The sequence below is a fragment of the Pieris rapae genome, chromosome Z (genome assembly GCF_905147795.1).
Source record: "Pieris rapae chromosome Z, ilPieRapa1.1, whole genome shotgun sequence".
Lineage (NCBI taxonomy): Eukaryota > Metazoa > Arthropoda > Insecta > Lepidoptera > Pieridae > Pieris > Pieris rapae.
Genome location: NC_059534.1, coordinates 471,077 through 495,598, shown reverse-complemented (window position 1 = coordinate 495,598; position 24,522 = coordinate 471,077). Strand labels below are relative to the sequence as shown.

Genomic DNA, 24,522 nt, shown 5'->3' with positions numbered 1-24,522 from the left:
ATAGTGAATGATCTGTCTCTTACTCACAGCATAACATTCATTTTAAAATCAGTCTCTGTTAGTTTCGTATGCGTGCGCCGGTCAACATGGCGGATGTGTTTAAAATGTCAATAAATCAATAATTATAAACTATTTAAATATATAATAACATAATAAACATTAACAACGAATAATTGTGTCAAATTAAGTGTGTTTATAAGTTTGTAACAATTGTGTAAGCGGAACTCGTGGTGAAAGTTTGTGAGAAAATGTGATACGTTTTTTACATTATTAACATACTTTTCATATGCTTTAGATGAAATTTTACATAGTTACATGTGAGTATTCCTTATATTATAATATAAACAACCTATTTCTCTCAAGTAACTGAAGTATATTAAGTTTCGAACAATAAACTTTTAATTACTTGCGCATCTGACTTAGTTACGGAAGAAAGTTGATCTAAGTGGATTCTTTTGTTTTTTTGGTTAAATTTTAAAAGTGAAACTTAGATAGTAACCTCCACTGATGGTTCTGCTTAGTACTTCTATTATTTATCGTAATACCTCTTGTAATTATATTTTACATAAGTTCTGTAAGTAAATTCTAATTGGATATACTACTTTAACTAATTCCAATAATATTATTGTATTATTTTATTCTGGTTATGAAGAAAGTCTAGTTTTGGAGATTCATCGAAAACTTACTAATACGGGCTTTCAGGGATTTTGACGTTTCGAATAGCACAATGACTAAAATGACTAGAATTTTAGAAATACGTCACCATTATTGGGTGTTGCGCTAGGTTGAGGGGAAATAAGAAGGTTAGGGTTATCACCCCCAAAATAAAACTAGGGGTACAATAGCCTAGTAACACGTCAGTTGAAGTTGACTGAACCAAAATGAACCATCTTCACAGGGCCTCCAATCTTTCCAACCACTTCATTTTTATGCATTTGATATATTACTGTAGTTTCCCTGCAATAATTATACAAATCATTTATGTATGACTTATGCATTATAGGCTGTGCTCCATTTTTGCGAATATGCATAGAAAACATGTAGTAAATATATTTTAATATTTTCGAAAAACGTTCATGTACTTCTAGGAACTTTCGAATTTGCTTTGCAATTTTCTTTTTAACAACACCGTGAACCTAATGATTTATTCGCCGACTAAGTTTTTTCATGGGAACACGATGTTGTTCTACCTTGCTTTTGCGAATGTACTAATCCACTTTCTTCAGCGAATGCCATAATTTTTGCCAAATTCCACATCATGACCACTTCTTCAGTATAGAGGTGACGATCGGCAACGGGCCCAGCGTCCTCAAAAGCCGGTCGTCTACCAAGTATAGAACTCGTAGATGGCTCAGGTTCTGGATCGTCCATGATTTCTTGAGAAATCGACGTCCAGTATGTATCCAAGGTCGTACAGAAAAGCAATCCATTCAAATAGTTTGAAAAAAATCCAAATAAAGTAAACGCAGATACGCATTGAAGTATTTCCCATTCGACTTAGTCGAGTTGGGGTCCTTCGAGAAAAGAAGGTACCGATTCTTAAAAGGCTTGTATCCCTCTGGCAATGTCAGTGTCCATGGGCTTATCACTTATCGTCAGGGGAGCCTTCTGCCCGTGCTTCCTGTTTCATAAATTATGCAGATGCTTGGCGGATCCGTGACTTGGACACAAAGAATCCCATCGTGAGTGTGCTGCGGTATTACTGGCTTCTGAGGAAGTTGCATGGATCTTGTCCGGTGCCTTCTTAAATTCTCATGTTATTTTCACACGTGTAAATATATATACGTTTCTATAACATATATTTCTAATTGATTGTACTTATATTAAAATGTGTGTCTCTGCAAAATTAAAATAATCCCCAACTCTGAGATCCTGCGACAGCGCCAATATGCTGGAGCACTCGCTCGTGAAATCATCGGTATTTTTATTTGATAGGAACAACTATAAAAGACCCGATATTGTGTTGCCGGCTTTTCGGGAATGCATGCCTGAGCAGGAATCGTCTATTGAGGAACAGAGCCTGCAAATTGCATACAACGATGTCAAGAACAGGCTGATCCAAAGGTTTGTAGCTACTAGGTTTTTTGTAACAGGTTTATACGATGCAACATGTATGGTTTTTCTAGGTCGCTCCACCTGCTCACACCGTTATAATGAATTCATAAATTGTTGATTGTTCAGTGGTGAATTTAATTATTTTATTCGTCATAGGATAATACGTGAGCAGTGTAGGTGAATAGAGGACAGGAATACGAAAGGGAATGCTTAGGTTTTGCCGTGAATGAATTTATGAGCAGCTTATGAATAGGACATACACGGCAAATCCTGGAGGTACTTAGAGAAGGGATTTAAGAGTACGAGAAGGCTTGGTAAAAGTCATTGATAGGATAAGACGTAATGTATCTTACTTTACTGGAAGCGATCTCCCTATAATAAACCAAATAAAGTAAATAAAACCGTACAAATAATATTAAAATTTATATGCCTATGTTTAAATCGTATCATATAGCTTTTTAATTATTTTAAAAACTGGTGTAAGATAAAATATTGGCACAGTTGAACTGTCATTTTCATACAAAGGTCTATCCACATACACAGATGGCTATTACAATGCGCATACTTATTAGCATACTTTTATCAATATTTGGATTAAGATGTCTATCTCAGATGATCCGAAATGGATTGAGATAGGTTATTGGGTTTGGGCGTGTTTTCTTTTTTTAAAGTGTATATGTGTTTACTTATAAATTACATAAATAACGTGTCCATGACAGAGCCACACCCAATTCCTATATATTTTCGAAGTCAAAGTGACATAATGTGTGGTTCGTCTCGAGAATGTGTGCAGGTGGGAACAGGTTTTGTGGTATTTGGGTTGCAAGCGCGTGCCCTTGGTGGCCTAGTGTAGTAGGTATTTATCAATTATACATAGGGCGGGAAAGGCACGAACTGTCTTGAAATGTGTGTGAGGGCCAGAGAAGACGCTGCTGATTAATTGAGTGAATGTAGATAAAGTTTTATCTAAGATCTAAAATAGGTTACATATTAAAAAGGATTTTTGGTTATTATACATTAGTGTAATCCATTATGATGCTGCCCGTAACTGGTCAACACATTTCCAGAAGGCTCGTGGTACGCAAAAGAAAGACCTTAAAGAAAAGACCCAAGGCAATTTCTGCCGCGCACCACCACTATGTATAACCAGCTGCCCATTGAAGTATGTATACCAAACCAATTCGTTCAAGAACGTAGCAAATCTTAAAAGGACGGCAACGTACTCACACGCCCTCTGGTATTGAGTATGAATAGGCGACAGGTATTTCCGAATCGTTTCGATTTAGGGTTCTTCAAGATAAGAGTGTAGCAATTCTTAAAAGGACGGCCTTCGAGGTGAGTTTGCCTCTCAATATAAATAGTACTGCAACAGACCAATGCTGTGCATAGTTAATTATTATTCGATACGTGTTTTTCGATACGTAACAAACGGTAACTGTTTTAATATTCAAGTGTCGTTTGACCTCACAGTTACAAACGCGGCCAGGAACTTTGGTATTCTAAAGAAACAATACTTTATTTATCCGCATCGTAAAGGTAGCTTACGAAGCTTCTGGAAGTGGAGTTTGTTAATTCCTGCAAGTCTCACTGATGAATTGAAGTGCTACTTCAAATGCGACGTCCACTAGGGTCCTTCAAGAAAAGAGCGTAGCAATTCTTAAAAAGCCGCACTCGCCGCACTCGCGAGCCCTCTAGCATCCATGGGCGGCAGTATCACTTAACATCACGTGAGCCTCCTACCCGTTTGCCCCTGTTCTATAAAAAAAAACAAGGTTGCGTTAAACGCTAAACGCTATCCTGGAGGGGGGTATGAGAGCACTATTGCGTTAAACATTGAAAAAATAGAAGTCAAACATTTCGTATCTTTCAAACTCAATCTCAAAATATCTTTATTCATATAGGTTAACTAAGACACTCATGAACGTCAAAAAACTTTAAAGTATGTAATTTTAAATAGACATTTACTACCAGTTCGCAAGTCAAAGGCGTTGAGCAGGCAAGAAACTTTCCGCCACTCATTATCGCTAAGTTTTGAGTCAGACAAATTGTTTGAACTGGAGCAAATCAATCCCAAGGATTAGGATCATTTAAGTATTCGTCAAGTTTATAATAATATTGATTAATTTACGTTTAATGAGGGCTGAAACATAATCCCACTGTAAATGATAATTATAAGTTTGTCTTTACTTTACGCACTAATCAACTTGGCACATGATATAGCGATAATGACACTTGGCGAGGTGTCTAGTTAACTTTAAAGTAACAATATGATTTCACTACAAATAATTTTTTAACAAATAAATTTCTACCCCCCCTTTTCCACATTACAAAGTTTCACTTCTTCCGCGCAGAGGAACTCCACGCATTATTTTTTTATATTGCTAACGTCTGCCAGGTCGGTTAAGTAGTATTAAAGAAAGAAGACTCTTTGGGTGGGTGAGTTTAAAAATTGTTAATTTGTAGCAGGTAGTTTCTGGTACTTTGAGAATTCTTTAACTAATGGACAGCCATGTTCTTCGTGTCATAGGCATAACCCGAATGAAAATATTGCCGGGGTAGTCGTATTTTTAGTTTCTCAAGCTGTCTTGATGAGAGATATGTCCTGGTACTTCATAACGCCTACAAGAGTCCAGTACGGCACGGAGTTAATTGTGGTTTTCACCAATATAGAGAATGAGTCATGAGGAAGGTTCAAGGCTTTCGCGTAACGGATAGTGATAAATGTTGGCGAAACGGAACTCTTTACCTTGAGTGTATGGTGGGGTTTCCATACGTAACGCAATCATTTAGAAAGGAATTATTTCTAGTAGAAGCCGTTAGCTGAGTTTGGTCATCGGACGTCAAAACCCGCATCACCTCGACGTCACTTCCACAAATGAGCCTTTGAAGGCAGTTATCATGCACCACTCTCTAAAACCAGCCCTTGGTTATGGTTAAACTCGGTCCCTTGTGCGTGAAGTCCTGCCCAATTAAGCCACCCTAGCTTCTTCCACAAGTCTCCTGGGCCCCTCGCAGGTTTCGCGGAGCGATCTCACTGCTCCGATGATTTCTGCACATTGTTTAGCCCCGCATTCCAGGACTACTTGGGTGATTGATTTCTCTTCGCTGAAACAGTCTCTTGCAAGAGAATGCGCCTAGGTCAAAAATATGTTTATTAGGAGACAATGGTCCGTAATTATAACTATCATTGTTTTGAGATTGAAAAGCACGCCATTGCAGTAGTTATTTCCGAACCAAATCGAATTAGGTTCCTTCAAGTGTGTACTAATTCTTAGAAGGCAACGAGACACCTGAAACTTTCTTTCTAGCCCGTTTGCCCCCAGTAATATAAAAAATATATAACTTTGGACAAAGTATTTGTGGAAGTTGAATCATAAATTGTCTAAAGATGTTGTGTGTGGTTTTGTGTTTTTTGTGTGAAGAAATCATTTCGTGTTTTAAATACTAGTAATTTCCTTAGGGTCGTTATTATTGGTAAGTTTTAAGGTATTAATATTTATCAATATTCCTAGAAGTATTAAGTATATATATTTAATTTAACTATCTATCAAAAAAATTAACTGAGCTTAAAAAATAATTACTAAAATATATTACTTATTAAAAGGAGTCCCTTTAGACGGGGTTCCGAAGATACTGGTAGCGTTCCCCCTTTGAATAGCTAGACTAATTCTTTGTCCGAGGTAGCTGACAGCTCTTCGGTCTGCTGTGATGACGACTAACCTTTTTTGCTATTTCATTAAAAAGCCTTATAGTGCTAGAATCCCACGGAACAAGAGTTTTGAGACCGAATGGGACAAAATTAATAAATTTAATTAAAAAATTAATAAAACCTCCTGCCCGTTTGCTTCCTGTTCTATAAAAAAGAAGAAAAAAAATGTTATACATAATATATGTGGTGAACTTTAATAAATTAACTAAAGCCGAGAAACGGTCCTCATCACAATGTTAGCATAAATTGTTAGACAAAAGTAATTTCGTTTAAAAAATTCAATTATATAAAACGGCTCGTAGTTGCTACGATTGGTTAACACTTTCTCTCATTTGTGTCATGTTATGAAATTGTGACACACGCTTGACTCACATCCGTTTGTGTAACTTTTGACTTCATTCACTAAGTTTGTTCGACTCCAAAATTCAATATTTTTTATGGTATGTGTATGAACATTATTTAATAAAAATAATCATAATTAATCCGTATTGTAATATATATCCCAAACAGAATCTAGAAATTCATAATTTTTTTTGACACTTCGCCAAGGGATCGCGAGTGCATTGCCGGCCTTTACTTTAATTGTCACTCGGGTGTTTTTTCTATGAGCGTGACAAGAGGAAGTGTGAAAGTGGCTATTTGATACCATCGAACACTCATTTTTGCCTCTATATATCTTCTATGACGTACAGACCTTAGCAGTAACTCAAGTTCCGTTCTGAACGTCGAGAGGAAACTACGTATATGGCGAAAGAACTTTGAGGTACTGGCCGCTGCTGCTAATGAATAGACTACCCAGTCGGTTATTAGATAGCCTAACGTTTACCAACATAAAAGTAAATTACAAACAGTTGTTTTCAATTGTAAAATAAATAAATAAAGTTACGATAGAATTTTAGATTTATTAGTTGAGGTTATTTAACATTTTTATCAGTAATTATAACAATCAATACAGTATTTCTTAACATACATACGTAGTAATAACAAAAAGCAAATTAAAACAAATTTAAAAAGGTTGCTCAGTGTACCATTAACGCTGGCCGCATTTCCTCTGAAAGCACAGCTCTGGTGTCACCGGTACCTACTATTTACCAGACGCCAGCTTACATCTTTTATTAGCACTAGAACCAAACGGGGCAAGGCTACTCCATAGAGAACAAAATCAAAGTTATTATCGTTATTGTTTATGAATGAGGGATGGACTTTGAAGATATAGTTTAAAACAGATATATGTAATTAATATGTTTAGGTATTTATATGCGTTTCTTCTGTTTCAGATTCGATGTGATGTGTTAGTCAAGATGGGCGTAAAATGGCGGTTGAAATGCCGCATCTGGGCGGTTTTAGCAATCATACAAGTCGTTTATGGTAAGTGGTTATTGTTATGGGTTCCAGGTCTGGGTGCTGCGCCCTAAGCGGCCTGCTAAATCTGAAAAAGTGCCTCGATGCTCTTTGGTGTCTGTTGCGTTGTTAAATTAGTCAATTATGTAATTAGCCCTGGATGTGTGCGCAGCCCAACTAAATATTTATCTTGTACGTAGACGTAGACATGACATTTATTACAAAACACACACAGAGAAACATACAAAATAACAATAATCAAAGAAAAATTAAAAATAATTAAATAATAATGATAATAAAAAAAATAAAAAAATACGTGATGTAAAATCTTGCAATTTAGTTGTTTGTTAAATGGCGCTTTTCATCAAGAGGCCATGCTATTAATTTAACGGCTGAGTTAGCTAGTTGGATGCGACATATACTTTACTAAATATATTTTATTAAAAAAAAACCGACACTAAATGTACGCCATTGAGTTTCATACATAAATGGATTTTGTGGTCGTTCGTGCGTGTTTCAAGGTCGTGAGGTGTGGTCACAGTAAGAGTCGCTACAACTATGTTATATACTACATTATGTACCTATTTTAATAAGCAATTTTAATACTTTTATTCAAAACAAATAACATAATACATAAAAATATACCTAATAAACCTTAAAATTTAATAATTAAAAAATATCTTTAAAAGGAGTCCCTTTAGGCAAGGTTCCGAAGATACTGGCAGCGTTCCCGCTTTGAATAGCGAGGTAGCTGCCAGCTCTTCGTTCTCCTGTGATGGCTACTAACCTTTTTGATAATTCCCTAAAAAGCCTTAACGCGCTAGGACCCCACGGACCAAGGGTCTCGACACCGAATGGGACAAAATCATATTCAGAGTGTAAGTGTAATTTATATATATATATAATTGCCTATTATATATATGTATAACTAAAATAATATATAATTTGCAATTTATATGTAGTGGATTACATAACCAACCAATTCTGCTGTAATGTAAATCTTGGATAGTAATATAAAATACCCAGCTTAGAAGCATTTAAGATGTGCTATCGCATGCTTCGTATATGCCGGATCCAGAAGGCTTTCTCTAAGGAACGAACGCACCTGGGCCATTCTATCAATTAATAAATAGGTAAAATCCAGGTATGGAGAGGCACTAAAAGAAGTATTATGGACTCAATTTACCCGCTCGGTACGCTTTTGATTGATTACTTAGCATATTAGATAGTCAAGAAGTCAGCCATATCTCTCATATGCTAAGGGTATACAACAGATATGCAATTTGAGGTCAAGAAAGGTCGTTTTTAAAAAAAAACATAACGCTATGTGAAAATTCATGGCGCAACTCGTAGATTTATCGATCTGATCGCTGTCAATAACGCCATACATATGTCAACGACCTATCATTCATTCGAAGCGTTCAGCGCTTTCGTAAAAACAGCGACTAGATCCGTGTTTGCCACCTATAATTTGATTAAGAAAATTTATTAAAATAACTTGGAACTTGAATTAAAATATTTCCCTTTGAAAATTTACGTATACAATTTTCTAGTAATATTGATTTTTTAAGTTTAAAGTTTATTATTTTCATTTAAGTTCCTTAAAATTATTCAACGCATAAGTGTAACAATACAGCCGTGCCCTTAACGCTGAAGCCACAAACACAGTCAACAGGTCAAAGTCCATTCTCGGTGAAATTAGAAGCACTTTCACTACTTTCATTATCTCTTACTATATTCTTATTCATTCATTCACATATGAAGGTACAGAAAAAAAGAAACAAATATACATTATGTGTGGCGGCTCCTTGGTCTAAGCCGGGGACCTTTTGTATCACCACCTGGTGAATTGGATCTGGAACCCAATAGTTTTACAGAACAAGGTTCGGCTTGGTGGCTCACGAGACGAGTATGGCGATATCAGTGGCTCGTTGGTCTTGGCTGCGGAGCTAACATATATAGCAAAGCATATAGCAGAGGAAATGTTAATGAGTTTTAATTGTCATTTATTTATGTTCATCAACACAATATATATAAAGGCGTATAATTAAATATATAAATACTTATAATTTATTACTATGTAGCCTAAAAAGTTAGGTCCCTGTGTCAGTGTACCTGTATCGCTGGCAGTTCCTCGCTGTATTGCGATACTTATTCCATGAGGAAAGCATTAGCTCTGGGGTCATCGGTACTATCTGCCAGGCGCCAACTTAAATTAAACTTAAACTGACCCAAGAGTCTCTGTGGAGTGTTAGATTTTAATGTGTCCGGAATTTATTTTGTGTAAAGGATAAGACGGTGCTTCTATCCTTTACACAAAATTAAAAATTATATACAAAAATATATGTTTATCTGTTTGTGTTATTTTGACAATTGAGTGAAATTAATATTTGTTTTGTATTCACTGAAGTATTTGTATGTATTTTTTATTTAAGACTCAGGGTGCTTCAAGAAGAGAGCGTTTGAATCTAAAAGATGAGTGTTGTCATTATAAATTTTGGGAGCCTTCTGGCATTGATTGTGTCCATAGACTCTTGACTCTTATCACATATAATACACATATCACAGTCCACTGGTTAGGAAGCCAACATATACCGTAAAATAGCTAATAAATTTCCTATCGAGAAATACCACGACTAACGGAATTAACTGTACATGCCACGCCCATTCAATAGAGTAGAAAAACTATAAAACCTGATGTGTTAAATTTAATATTGAATATTCAAAGTTTCGTCGCCTTTAGTAATCATTTGATTTACGATTTCGTTAATAGAGCAAGTACAGTAGACACTCGTTCATTTGAATCTTTCTTGAATTTTTCCGGTCCCTTGAATAAGCTCTTGTCTGGTTTGCCAGTCCAGTTCTGCAGGTCTGCAGTTAGTTTTCTCTTTCTTCCTTTAATCATTCATCATCAGGATTGGCGTCAGACCATCACATCTCTGTTAAAGGGTGCCGTTAAACCAAGCGCAGTTAAACCAACGTTATGTCACGGAACAATTACCGCTAGCCAATTAGATTCCCAGTAATTGTTACGGAAGTGATGAGAAAATTCCGCTGTATTGTTCCAGTTCGCGTGGAAACTCCATGATTATTGCACTCTTGAACCAGCCTTGGACTATCTAGCCATACTTCAGTTAATTCTAGCAAGTGTTTTAATAAATTTGAGGAAATGCATTTGCCCCTAAAAGTGCAGGGACCTCGATCCACAAGAGAATCTCTGTTGTGCTGGGAATGGGTGAAAATACTAATACAACCTCGAGTAGTTCCTACTGAGATTTCTAGAGGCTCCAGGATCGCTCTTGCTTTCTACCGGGATCTCAACGGCAATCTCAGCAAATCTCTCTGCTGCAGGACACACTACATAGGGGGTAGAAGATGATATCTTCTCCTATATACTCTGCGTCATCAAACCCTAGGATTCGTCCTTAAGTGCTCCTTCAACTGGCTGACATCAGTCGTCGTTCGGCTGCGCGCAGCGGGTAGAGACTGCATCAACACTGCCTGACACCCCATCAAGACTCTACAGCACAGAAACAATACACCACCCGATTCCCGAAGGGGACATTTGCCCCGAATGGGCCTAAACCGCCCCGTTGCGATGCGAGGGTGCCACAATAGCTTCCATTTATGATATCTAAAATAAATATATTTCACTGGTTTATTAAAATAATACAAAAGATAAACCTAATGTAATTCACTGAGAACTGAGACAATATCATTTATATCATGCATGTAATATTATCAATTTTTTTCTGGGCCCAAATCCCTCTATAATTATTACTTGGGGTATAACATACAAGTCGTAAAGAACGATAGAAAATAAATTAAAGCTGTTTTATGGAGCCGCCAAGAAGCAAAAAAGATTGTGTTCTTCGAAATAAATTGTATTGTATTTAATTGGTAATACAATTTTAATTAAACTTTTAGTAACCTGAGAAAATCGCCACCTCTTCCGTCCACCTCCTCATATTTATTTAAACTCTTGGTAAATTAAAATGTATCTCTGGTCCTTTAAATGTTAAATTAACGAGGGTCGCCTGCATCTCGGTGAACAGTCCATGTGAAATTTATGAAAGTAATACAACGAATCCAAAACAAATATTAATTTCACTTCATCATTATGTTAATAACACAAAACGAAATATATATTTTATTTATTTATTATAAAATTAATTTCGTAACGTTATATAATTTATAACGATATATTTGACATTATTCTACATAAAAATCAAACACCTAGAGATTCTTGGGCCATGGCGTTAAAGGTTTAAGGTGGTGACCCCAGAGCTGCTTTCAACCAGGTACACAGGAACCATTTTTAAATTTGTTTCAATTTTCTATATATGAATTTTTAGTTATTAATATAAATATTTATATTAATATTATTACTTACTTAATAATAATTAATTAAATAGAACAAAATAATAATTATATGAAAATATAAATATTTAAAATACTGTATATGTGTTGGAAACAAATGGATTATTTCGTTTATTCATGTATTGTACACTTAGCTACCACAAGTTTGTGCCCTTATATAAACGTGAATTTTAAATGAAACTTCATGACATGATCTGAGGAAACTGACTTTCACCAAACAAACAGTTAACATGGCCAGTCAGCCGTAAAGATGGAAGTGGGCAAACACGCGATTATAGAAATATCTTATATGATAGAACACTGCCTTCGGATGCAATTCTCTTCTTGGTGTATACAAAAACATCATACAATACCCTTCATTCTTAGTGTTCAGTTCAATGATAGTTTTAGGATGTTGATTACTCTCCCACGTCATTGCAGTTATTCTAAAATGTGTGGTCGTGTCGATTGTTTTTACGCTACGATGGTAAGGCGGGTGCGACGCAGCTAGTAAGAGCTGTTAAGCTGTTAAAATAAATTCATATTTTAATTCTATAAAGAAAGCGATTAGTTTTAAAGTTTATTTTCATTAAAAACTTGACTATGAGTAAAACAAAAATCACGCCACCGGTGCAGGCTGTGCAATAAAGTTGTTCGGATGCAGCTGCAGTTGAGTTTCATGCAATAATTGAGTGTTTCTTCAGGCAGTTTTTGCCACTGACGTATTTCAATATCAATTCTAGTTTGGGTCCTTCAAAGAATGTAGCAATTATTAAAAGACGGATCCCAATGGCCGGCAACGCACTTGTGCAAAAAATACATTATGTATTTTTTTAAACTCAAATGCAAATGATTTCATATACGAACCGACCTTAGCACCCTTATTTTGTAACTTCCACACCTCTTCTATGTAAGTTGGATGTAGTTCTCATCAGCTCATCGGACAAGAGTAGGCAGGCTGCGACCTCCTTGCCATATCCCTGGTTGGTACACCAATATTTTTGGATTTGGGTTCGATGTATGTAGTTCTCGTCAGCCCATCACAGAAGAGCGACCTGCTTTTGGTTTTCCTGGTGGGCTTTTACACAGAACCCTATTCGTACGTTATATTATAGCGTTGCTCATGCGAGCCGTGTAGCCACCACTTTCACACTTATGTTTTATGGATGTTTTAAATTTCACATGATTGACTAGATTATCTCTCTCTCTCTAGGTCACGAAATGTACACCATATCTCAACTGTCACCAAAATCAGCACACAACGAGAAATCACCTCAAGACGTACTTAGAACAGAGCCAGAAAACCTCGCGTTCAGAATAGAGCCAAGCGTGAAACTCGAAGAAGACTTGACACCAGTTGAGGCCAGCAGGAATCCAAGATCAATTAACACAGACGAAATAGCTTTAAACAACAACGAAATCGACAACGAAGTAGTTCACAATAAACGTAAATACTATGACATTACCCCAACGAAAACTATAGATTATTATAAGGATGACGCAGCTATATTGTTGTCATCTGGGTTCGGTGATAAATTAGACTTTAAGTTTCCGGGGGAAGCGAAAAGGGCTCCGAAGGGGCGTGCACTGACACCCTCGGAGCCCAAAGTGAGAGCTACTGTGCAACCAATCCTTAGGGAGGAAGGGAGACAAAACACGGAAATACAAAATATAATCACTGGTATAGTTAAACTGCTAAATGGTAATGTAAATGTGCAAGCGAATTCGCAGTTATTAAACGGTAGACCGCGGCCGATGGCTTCCAGAATTAATAATCGTGGACCGCCTAGAATATCTGAAGTGCCTCTACCAGAGTTTGATACTGTCACGCACTCATTCGTACCGACGAAGACGCCACCGCCGTACCCGTTTGAAAGACCTCCTGTTGAACAAATCCCGCCTAGACCTTTCCATAGACCAATTCCACCCTGGCAAAGACGACCACGTCCGCCGAATAGACGACCCAATCCCGGTCTACCAATATATAAACCACCAATACTGGAAGAAAAACCAGATATAGAAAATATAATACCAATAGAATTCACTACTGAAAAGAATGTCACTGATACTACGACAGAATTTACTACAGCGAAAACAATTGAAAAGTCAACAGAAGCACTTATAGAGAAGACGACAGAAGTTCTGGAAACTACTAGTAAGAAAGCAATTGAGGTTACTGAAGCAACCACAGTTAAAGCGACAACTGAAAAACCTAAAGAGATTATAAATCTTACGGAAAATACAGATAAAGATGAAGTACTTGATAAAAACGACGTCACCGACAAAAAGGAAGTGACAAATAAAAAAGTAGTAACGGACAAAAAGGAATTGTCAGGCAAAAAGGAAGTGTCGGACAAAATAGAAGTCACAGATATAAAGGAAGTGTCAGATAAGAAGGAAATGTCAGATAAAAACGATGTAACAGATAAAGAAGTAAAGCATGATTTTGATGTTATACAACCGTCCATTACTGAAGTTTCCGTTGAAGCTACATCGACTACCTCTACTGAAGCACTTGGTGGCACAACTCTAGGTGTTACTACGAAAACGGATGCTGTCATTGAGAAGACTTCTATCAATACTCAGCCAATTGCAAGTAAGAATTTGTTTTTTTATCTAGAAATATATTTCCAACTTTTGCCATGTACCAAAGAGCGTACCAATTCTTAAGTTTTTAATGGACTCGCCCTGATCGGCTGGTTACCGATACATCAGCGTGATGCTCACGTTCCCCATTTCTTATCAACCAGTTCAATTCTAAAACCTCTTACCTCAAGAACGATTTCAAATTTATCGTATTATAATTTCTTCATATATATTAATATAAGTTATTGCTTCCCTATCGCTCAGAAGTGATAAGGCCGCCAGTTGCTTCTTTTTATGTAATTAGTCCTTCTAGAACTATAAACAATTTTTTATCATTATTAACTGGTTGCCTGGAAGGATAAAGCCGCCACTTGCTCTCTTTTTCATTTAAATATTTTAAATTTTTATAATGTAATGTAACGAAGTGTTAATAAATAAATAATATACGAGAAATAACTTACAGCATCCCAAGGTATCCCGTACCAGCCGTATCGTCCGAGGCCAGGAATAGTTCTGGATGACACGGACTTCAAACCTCACGGAACAAGGCATCGGGATGCCCCCGTCATCACTGCCCCGGAACATCTCCCGGGCTATGGAGAGATATTTGACGTTACAGTGTCAGCTATTCAAGGACCAGGGGAGAAGGGTTCAGGTGAGGTCTTTTGAATTTTAAAAGTTATTTAATAACAGTAATTTCTGGATATTTGAATGTTTTTTTTATATCAATAGACAGCCATGTTATTTGTTCTAAAGGCTGAATATGAATGTTTGGACTTTCTTGGTCTTATTTACATTAGTTTACGAACTTTGCTTTCTCATATGATGTCCTCTCAGAACATCTGTATGTTCAGAAGGAATTACAGATGTAATATATATATATGAAACATTTTGAGTGAGCCAAAAACAAATAACAATACATTATAAATATATTATAATGTACGAATTAGGGCGAACTATGTCAAAATCCATGACGTTTTTGATGTACAGAAGTCAGCCAGGTTGTCAAATTATTTATGTCAAAAGTCGCATCTTGAATTTCAGTACATATAGAAAATATAAACATACACAACGATGACATCATAGTATCGCCCTCGGGTGAACAAGGATTTGTCTCAATCGATGGGAAGAGGACATACCTCAACCTATTTGACACAAGCACCAGTATCAGTCCCACGAGGGTGCAGGAACAGCAGACTGGTGAGATAAATGTTTATTTATATTTGTTTAAATATTTAAATTCCTCGATCCCACCACGTTTCTTTCTCACACTATCTCGAATCCATCCTGCTACTGTTTTCCGTCACCATTTGGGGCGAATGTTAAATGTACACATAGACAAGGTGGAGCACAGCGGGGGATCGAACCTATGACCTCATGATGAGAGTCGCATGCTAAAGCCACAAGGCGAACACTGTTCAATGATTCATTTCATAATTTTCTCATTGAATGTACTTATATATTATTATCAATAAATAGTGACAGTACCGCCCCAAACGGCCACGCCATTGGGGACAGGTGTGGCCGTACCAGCTGATGATGTGCAGGCACCGATACGGAGACCAGTCCATCGGCCACAGACGTTCAGACGGCCACAGCCAACCGTTAGGTGAGATACTTTTTTAGATAGAACAATAGGCCCCCATTGGAATTTTTATTATTAATTTAATATCTGACATTTGAGTAGATATTGATGTCTTCTATAAAACTGTAGAACATTGCTTTATTGTCAATAGTTTCCACAGCTCATAGGGATCTTTGTATCTTTCCAGCTTGAAAATATTATAGAGCCTATGATGATCACAGTAGAACCCTTCTAATGGTGAAAGAATCTTTCGATCGGTTTTTGAGCCAATTCAATACAGTCAATTTCTCCTTTTTATATTATTGAAAATCTTTTTTTGTTGGCAGAATCGATACATGTATAGTCGGCGATGACTCCACTTGTGATCAAGCGCAGAACGAAAAGTGTAGGACGGAAGCTGGTAGGTATCATTTCATATGTTGAAATGTCTTTTTTTATTTATTTATTGTACACATAATTTTAAATAGAAAAGAAGTATGTGTGGAAACATAAACACAGATATTCTTTCCACCAGGACTTCGAACATATTTCAAAAATTAACTTATATACATACTAAGGTACATATACACTATATCATTTTTTACCAACAAAATTGCACGAACAACGTAATGATTTTTTTTTATAGAACAGGGGGCAAACGGGCAGGAGGCTCACCTGATGTTAAGTGATACCGCCGCCCATGGACAATTATATTAATTAATTGAAACATTAACGCTCATAAATGGCCGATTATAAATTTGGCTATATTTTTGTAACATACCAAGACATTGAATATTTTGCTATGCCACCGCACTGGGGCATTTTTTTAGCGTTTTCCGTGCAATTTTCCAAAATTTTCTCCCCACAAAAGCCTTCCTCAGAGTTGCAGGAATTAGTTTTAAGCTACTTTAAATAGTGTGAATAAAAATCTAAATTTCTAAGTATACTGCCAGTTCTTGTTAAACGAAAAACGCAGTAAGATCCCCACCTGATTATAGTGATACCGCCGCCCAATGACGTTCACATTGCCAGAGGTGCAAGGCTGACACATTCTAATAAGGCTTGCAAGTGCGTTGCCGGCCTATTATACCTTAAATTACTGTTCTTAATAAATGGAAAGAACTGGCCAATACATTCATATACAAGTGTGATGCAGTTAATGGGTGGTTCAGAAAAATATGTTTTTTTGTATTTCGGACTTCCTATGCAGGTATTTCCAGCTGCCAATGCAGACCTGGTTATGCACGAAGAATCCATCGTGACCCATGTCGCCGTGTGGTCTCTTTATTGATGGATCTGAGGGTGGATCGATTGTATGATAGAAAGGTAGGTTCAACAGCTTAGGAGCCGTGACCCAACCCTGAACCATAACCTTAGCGAATTAGAGGATATTTTTAGTACATCTGCAATCAGCCTTGCTTTTAAAGAAAACACTTTTTTAACGGATTAAAGCTTGTATTATATAATATATTTAACATAATTTTCCGACGTTTCGCGTGCTTTACAGCGTTCGTGGTCACGGTGTCTCCAGTTAAAAGGTGTTGAAAGTCAAAAAGTATCACAGATGTAGAAAAAGTTATATTATCTGTATTTATTTCCCCGGAGTTGATATCGACTAAAAGATGAAAGGATTTGCAGAATTGGGGCACGGTGTCCTCTATTGTTTGTCTCGAGATTTTAATTTGGATATTATTGGATCCCACATGTTTAATAATGTTTGACCGTCTCCTCTATTACGATGCCTTGCTTTTATCAGCCAAAAAATTAGAGAATTTAATGAAAACATCTCTGTCACTCTTAGTAATCCTTCTTGAAGTCTACTTCAAGTCTCTTTACGGCAAATTTGTGTTTACAAATGTATCAACTGTTCTATGGATTCCCTGAACGAAGCCAGTATCGCTTTTTAGGGCCTTAGATTTCTGTTTCTTAGTAGGCAAGTAGATGATCAGCCGAGTCACGTGGCTCCAATGCCGGTATGATTTCCTTTGATTGACACGAAAGTAGGAAGTCAAATTGGTAAAGATAGTATATCTTTACCAATTTGACTTCCTACTTTGTGTGAGAGTTGGTTCCACATGGTGGAAGTAGAGTGATTAAATATTTATAACTTTGGAGTTATTATGTCTCTAATCCTTGTTAAGTTTTCTTGATATATTTTGTTCGGCCAAGGTCAAGTCAAGGTCATGCGTTATACAGTAAAAATTTAACTTTTTTAAACATTTATTAATACAGGTAACCTGGGATATAAAGCTGATGGACAAAGATTCGGAGCCCTACCAACAACTAAGCTATGAAGCGGTCAGAGCAGTAAGTAATAATAATAAACATTTATTCATCTACATCTTATTGACATTTTTTATGTAATAGGAGGCAAACAGGCAGGAGGCTCATCTGATGTTATGTGATACCGCCGCCCATGGACACTCACATTGCCAGAAGTGCAAGGCTGGCCAAATATATATATATATGACATCAAAACAAATGACATCGGGTTATAATAAAATCTCTGTTAAAGATATTTAGCAATACTAGCTGCCCCCGCGAACTTCGTTTCTCCTCAATGCCTAGCCTACTTTTTTTGTACATACCAACATGGAACATTTTGCTATACTAACCCAGAGACTGTTCGGTTTACCAGACTTACAACCCTTTAGGTTATTCTGTGAGTTATCTCTATATTAACCTCAGAGTTCAAGTTATAGGTTTTAACCTGAACAAAATAGGGGTGGATCGTAGAGGGTTGAAGAAAATTAAGGGTTGTAGGTATTTTTTGATGCCACAAAAAAATTTTTTTTTTAATTGAACACCTCTTGTCACTAAGAGGTTAGAAAAATAGATATTAGCCGATTCTCAGGTTTACTGAATATGCAATAAAAATTTCATGAGAATCGGTCCAGCCGTTTCGGAAGAGTATGGGAACGAACATTGTGACACGAGAATTTTATATATTAGATTAACTAGGTCGTAAACTAAATTTTTTTGTTTTTCTCTAGATCGACTCGGCATTTTCGATGACGCCATTTTCGGATGACTTTGTGTCAGGTTCAGTTAATGCCATACACAAAGGTGAAGAAAATCAAGTATTTGTCAACTATACAATATTGGTAAGTGAGGTTTTCTTATGCACACACCCTGTTTTAAAAAGGAAAATGTTTTTGAATAGATGTATCCTACTATTTGTTAATTAGGCGTTTGGTTTGTTTACTGTATATTTAGTTTGTATAGTTTGTTTAAGATGTGTGTGATGTGTTTACATAGTACTACTCTAAATATTTAAATTACTCAGGATAATTAATTGTCTTTTTATATACATAATTTTAAACATTGATAATAATTTCACAGCGGTTCGGTAGCTACATTAAGAACCAAAGACAATCATATTGAATAAATTTCAGATGCAAGAAACAGGGGAGACACTCCGTTCTGCCGTCGCAACGGACATACAAAAACATATACTGGGTGTTATACGTCGTCGATCGAATAATGTGGGTACTTCAGCGCTCTGGGTCGATTCGCCTGCGGGTAGTGTCCTACCACTCAAAGGTATATCTTAACTTTCAACTAAATGATAATAATATAAAGTGTCCAATAACACTACTTATAGTAACTATAAAAAACTGACACTTTTATTAACTTAAGCAATGCATAACACTTTTTGAAGTGAAACTTCTTTAGAATCGTTGTGATTTCAAACCGGATGCAACGAAAAAGCGACAGTAAAAAGAGACAGAAACATTAATTCATATGATTTAACGTGGGAGAAAATGAGATAGATAAACTTCTTTCGAATCGTCGTGATTTTAAACCGGATGCAGCGGTAAAGAGAGACAGAAACATCAATTCATCATATGATTTAACGTGGGAGAAAATGAGATAGCAGGCATTATACAGCCTCTCTTTACTGCCGCTTTTTCATTTGATCGAATTTCAAACTTTCGATGTTTTAGTTTTTCCCAAATTAAAAATTTATATTAAACTTATAAATTAAAATTTATCATTAAAATATACTGTTTTAAAAGAACACACACATTTAGATAATGGAAAATGATTAATTTATATATGATTAATAATAAAAAAAATGTTTTTGAAGGTTTCACTTCTACCATGTGTGAATTGCACATATGTTTTTTTAATTTAATAACTTTGCTCGATGTGTACCTCTAACTCTGGCAGCATTACCTCGCTGTATTGCGATACTTATTAGTTAAGCGAAGGAAGCACCAGTTCTGAGGTCAGCCTGTGCTCTTGAACCCCATCGTGCAAAAGTCTCTAGAGGGGAAAACATCGGAGTTGGAGGAAATACTCTCTGTTCTTCACTTGCAGTAGACCGCCTTTTTGTACTACTTTGATGGAGATGAGACGGTGCTGACGTGTCCACACAAGTAGTATCCTCGATCATCGAAATCCTGACCGCTTGCCATTTGTTGCATAATAACTTGTAATTAATTAAAAAATAATTAAATTTTCAGATGTGGATGAATGTTCATCCCCGGAGCTGAATGATTGCCACAAATTGGCCTCGTGCACTAACACTTGGGGTGCTTTTAAGTAAGTGTATAATTTACACTATAAAAACATTTCAAGGAATTACTTTGTTTTATTACGAATATTTATAATAATTTCAATTATTAATTATGATTAATAATTACATAATTCAATCGCATGGTCACGGTATATGTAGAACTATTCTAATTATATGGTGTAGTATTAAAGAATGTTGTTTAAAATTTCAGATGTACTTGTCCAGAGACAACACTTGACCCTGCAGTGACCATTACCCGGTCGGGTCGTGATTGTCGCGAGTGCAGTTCGTCGCATTGCAACGAACGCGGTGTCTGTCGCTATAACAATGGACAGCCGTACTGTAGGTGAGATAAAAACCGGTATTTCTTAAAGCCGGTGTTAGAAGAATCGCTTAATGAAACTCTCATTTGAAAATTAAACTTGAAATTCAGATTTGCAAAGGAAATACTTTACTTATAATTAAATAAATAAATAAAAGAAAACCGGTAACGCAAAACCGGTAAATAAGATGAAAGATAATATTAAATAAAGTCTTGATAAGATGAGGGTGAAGACCGGTACTTTAGTTTAACAACCGATTAGTGAAGAAAACCGTTGAATTGTAGATTGACATTGGATAAAAACGGTATTTTATTTAAAATCAAATTCTTCAAGTTTACGTGAAAACTGGTAAACTTAAAACAGTCACCCTTTAATCATCACATGATGACATAGAGGGATAACACATTTTTTTTTAAATTCCAGCTGTTCCAGCGGTTACTACGGATCCTCCTGCGAAGTCGACGGTGAAGTCGTGGGCGTGGCAGTGGGCGCATCCCTAGCAGCCGCACTTGTCATTGCCCTCACACTTGCTGCTCTTACTGCTTGGAGGTGAGTAGGAGATGAGGGGATACAGAGACCTAAAAAACCGATGTTGTTTGAAAACACAATGTTTCTCTTCTTTCTTCTCTTCGTACTAGCGAAAGTTAAATGTGCATTAGATGTCCATTAGTGCACAGCCGTGGTTCTCCCTCTTGGGGTTGCACGCTGAAGCCACTAGACCGATACATCTTCTCTTCTCTTCTCTTTCTCATTCTCTTCTTTTTACTCTGGAGATGGTCTCCATAAATAAATAATTAAATTGAATTTCAGCCGCAAATGGAGCCGCGAACAGAAGGCAATGGGCATGGGTTCGCCAGTATTCAACTACATGACGGCCAATACTGTGAAGACGCCCCCAGTAGGCCAACCACCTTATCAGGTATGTGCCAAGTTGGATGAAGAAAAAAATATTGTAAAAATGATTGCTATTTAAATGTGAGTTATTTACGCTCTGAGAAAGATCTTTGTTTTTAATTTATTTTATTATTATTAATTGAGATGTCACAAATAACAAAGATACAGAAATTTTAGATCCAGACCTATAAAAGTTAGAGGTTACTGAACTGTTTTCGATGAAATTTTTACTCTTCAAACAAATATCCCATAGAATAGAATAGAGATAAATTATACTTTTTAAACTGCTTTAAGATAGCTTTATTTTATATCTATGTTTTTTTCAGGTAACACTGGAAGAGAGAATGCGATGGGCTCAAATTGCTGAGGCGATGGCTCAAGCTAATCATTATGCTGTAAGTAAAAAAAAAACTAACGTTAAATTAATAATTAATGCTAATGTTAAATCTCTAATTCCCGAATCCACATAGTAAATGTAATCAAAATTGGTAGAGCCGTAGAGGTATTCATATTGAGGATTTATTTATATATGCATTTTTACTATATATCACACACACTATATACGATTGTACATATTTTAAATTAATCTGCATTTAATTTCAGTTGAAGAAGTTTACATTATTTAATTTTTCTCATTTTACTACAAATGGAAAAAATATTGGATTAGTTTTCTAAACCCGACACACAACTTAAATACAAAAAAACCAAAGCATTCTCGAATCCACTTGAAAACATTCATCAAAATGGTTCCAGCTGTTTAAGAGTATATTTACAAACATTGACACAAAATATTAACGCAATAAACATTGTTCTTTACTATTATGTATATAAAGTGATTCCTTCAAAAAGTCAAAAAGATCCAATTTTTTCATCTTTTTTTGAATTTTCAGCAACCAGACCCAGTTCAAATGGCGACTCGGCCCTCTTCTGCAATGTTCGGTTACCCCACTCTGCCGCCAGTACCATTGCCCAGGTATTTTAATTCTATAGAATTAAAAAAAAGATTAAAAAAAACTTGCCGTATTACATTTTTGTGAATTATTTTGCACACAATGGTTGGAGACTCAAACAATAAAAGATAATACAAATTCTTTCAGATTAACTCGAAATTGTAACAAAATACAAAATTATTTGAAAAAAAAAAAAATTTTTTTTTTCAGAATGGGTTTGCACGGAACCATGAATACGGTTAATTCAAGAATTAATTCTGCTTCTCATCACAATTTGTATGGTATGTATAATAGTCATTATTTTAATTTTGTCTACCAAAAAAAAAATTATACGCGGGTACTTTACAAAAACATGACTAAAATGAAAGACACGTTTCTTATTTCTAGATTTTTTTAAATTATTTCCGCGGGTACTTAAAGATTATGAATTTTCTCAAATTTAAGGTTATGCGATGTTCATGAAAACCCAATTATATAATTGAATTCACATTTTATTATATTTCTTTAAAAAAATGTTATTTTTCTACAATTTAATTTTAAATATTTCAGTTAATATGTTGTCAAAGATAATCGACTTTGAGTTCTTTAAAATCAATAAATTAAAATTTCAGGTTACACGAATCACATGGCGTCAGAGTCCAGCTCCGACGCTTCGAGTCACGTACAAGATCGCGCCGATCTTTTGGTCCCAAGGCCCAAGTCCCGAGCCAGGAGCATGCATGTAAGTATAAAAGGGGATTAAAATATGGATTTAATGTTTTAATTATTACGAAATAACAAATACTAAACACCCACGAATAAGTCTTTCAAGAGCTAGTACTACAGCTAACATAAATTATATATAATTACAAACAAATACACTGAAAATATAGCCAAAGATGGAATACATTATACATTTAACTAGAAAAAGATTTACAAAAGGGAACAAACAAACAAAAAGTATTTAATACATTAAGGCTTTAAGAAAAGAATTGAACTACCAACTCACTTTACAGCGAAATCCAAAAGTCCAGCTAAAAATTGCAATTTCCCAGCAGTAGATGGCGTTAATATTTTAGTCATAGAGTAATAAATATTTATGGAAGTCATAACAACAAAAAAATATAAAAGTGAATCGAGTTGGAAAAATCATGATTGTCCCGGTACGCTCGTTGTACGCTGTCGGCGCATCTATCTCTCTTCCTCTCGAAGACTGAAGTATGCAACTATTTCATCAATGTTTTGTTATGACGTTGTTACGTAAAACTATCTTCAACTGACTTTACAGAAAAAATTCTTTTTCAGAACCAAACCGGTATCTACTATGATGTGGATTATGAAAATGCACCAGAACCGATTTACGGGTCGAAGGGTATACCGCTGTCGACGTATACAGTTAGCAGGGGACCGCCATTCTATAGATAGTTTGGAATATTCTGGAATTTCTCTAGCTGGAATTTTTTAACACTGGATGTGTTATATCAGCTAGGAGCTGTTTTTGCAATTGAAAAACACGATTAGATTTTAATTATGTAATCATAATATGTTTAATATTTGGTTTTATAAAAATCTGGAAATATTTTTTAAACGAGAAATTCGTTACGAGATTTGGATTTTTTTAATGTTGCGTATTTCATGCCAGCAAGTACACAATTTTAAAACATCAATATTAATTATTGAACAATAATAATTTTTAACATTATATAGCTGGAATTATTCAAAATAATCCAAAACTATTTTGGAGCTGGAATATTTTTTCTGTACAATTATGTGCAGACAAAATTAATAAATACTACTTTTCATAATGTGAAATACTAAAATATTTTTCCTTTGGGTTGAATTTTTATTAAAAGTATTTTTTAGGATTTTTTTTTAATTTTCATACTTTGGCTCTTTTTATAAAAATGCTCAGTTTTTTAAATAAATTTTGATAGTTTAAATAAGACTGTAACATCGATTATATGTGATTTATTTTTTAATTTAAGCCTTGTATGGGAACAATTACTGTACGAAATACCTAAGTTATATTACTATATTCAATTCAATAAAGTTTTATTATTTTATAATTATACGATAGGTATCAATTAAAAAGTATCCATTTGGATGCTTCTTTGTAATCATAGTTGTATCGAAATCACAGTGTTAAAGTCAAAACGGACATAAATATGTCTGTTTTAATTACGAATTGACAAAAATATGTTTTTAGGATACATTTACGGTAAATGGCCGTTTGGCGTTAT

At 35.5% G+C, this 24,522-nt stretch overlaps 1 protein-coding gene across 2 annotated transcripts; it reads left to right on the top strand.

Moving 5' to 3' along the window:
* Window positions 1-57: 57 nt before the first annotated feature.
* LOC110993437 lies at window positions 58-24,056 on the top strand. 2 transcript variants are annotated; one of them, XM_022259703.2, is made up of 21 exons: window positions 58-317; window positions 1,936-2,064; window positions 7,042-7,132; window positions 12,678-14,060; window positions 14,514-14,705; window positions 15,095-15,250; window positions 15,530-15,659; window positions 15,962-16,035; window positions 16,825-16,940; window positions 17,847-17,921; window positions 18,608-18,718; window positions 19,010-19,157; window positions 20,084-20,162; window positions 20,348-20,482; window positions 20,883-21,008; window positions 21,270-21,378; window positions 21,680-21,748; window positions 22,244-22,326; window positions 22,514-22,584; window positions 22,915-23,024; window positions 23,588-24,056. In XM_022259703.2, exons 3-21 carry the CDS (start codon window positions 7,066-7,068, stop codon window positions 23,705-23,707), a joined length of 3,354 nt encoding a protein of 1,117 aa, XP_022115395.2. In that variant the 5' UTR covers window positions 58-317; window positions 1,936-2,064; window positions 7,042-7,065; the 3' UTR covers window positions 23,708-24,056. The 2 variants fall into 2 exon arrangements, with proteins under 2 accessions (XP_022115395.2, XP_022115396.2); XM_022259704.2 differs by lacking the exon at window positions 1,936-2,064.
* The last annotated feature ends 466 nt before the right edge of the window (window positions 24,057-24,522 follow it).

Coding starts and splice junctions, on each gene's coding strand:
- LOC110993437 (XM_022259704.2), top strand. CDS start 7,066: ATGGGCGTAAAATGGCGGTTGAAATGCCGCATCTGGGCGGTTTTAGCA. Junction 20,483..20,882: donor AATGGACAGCCGTACTGTAG/GTGAGATAAAAA, acceptor TTTAAATTCCAG/CTGTTCCAGCGGTTACTACG. Junction 22,585..22,914: donor TTCTCATCACAATTTGTATG/GTATGTATAATA, acceptor TTAAAATTTCAG/GTTACACGAATCACATGGCG.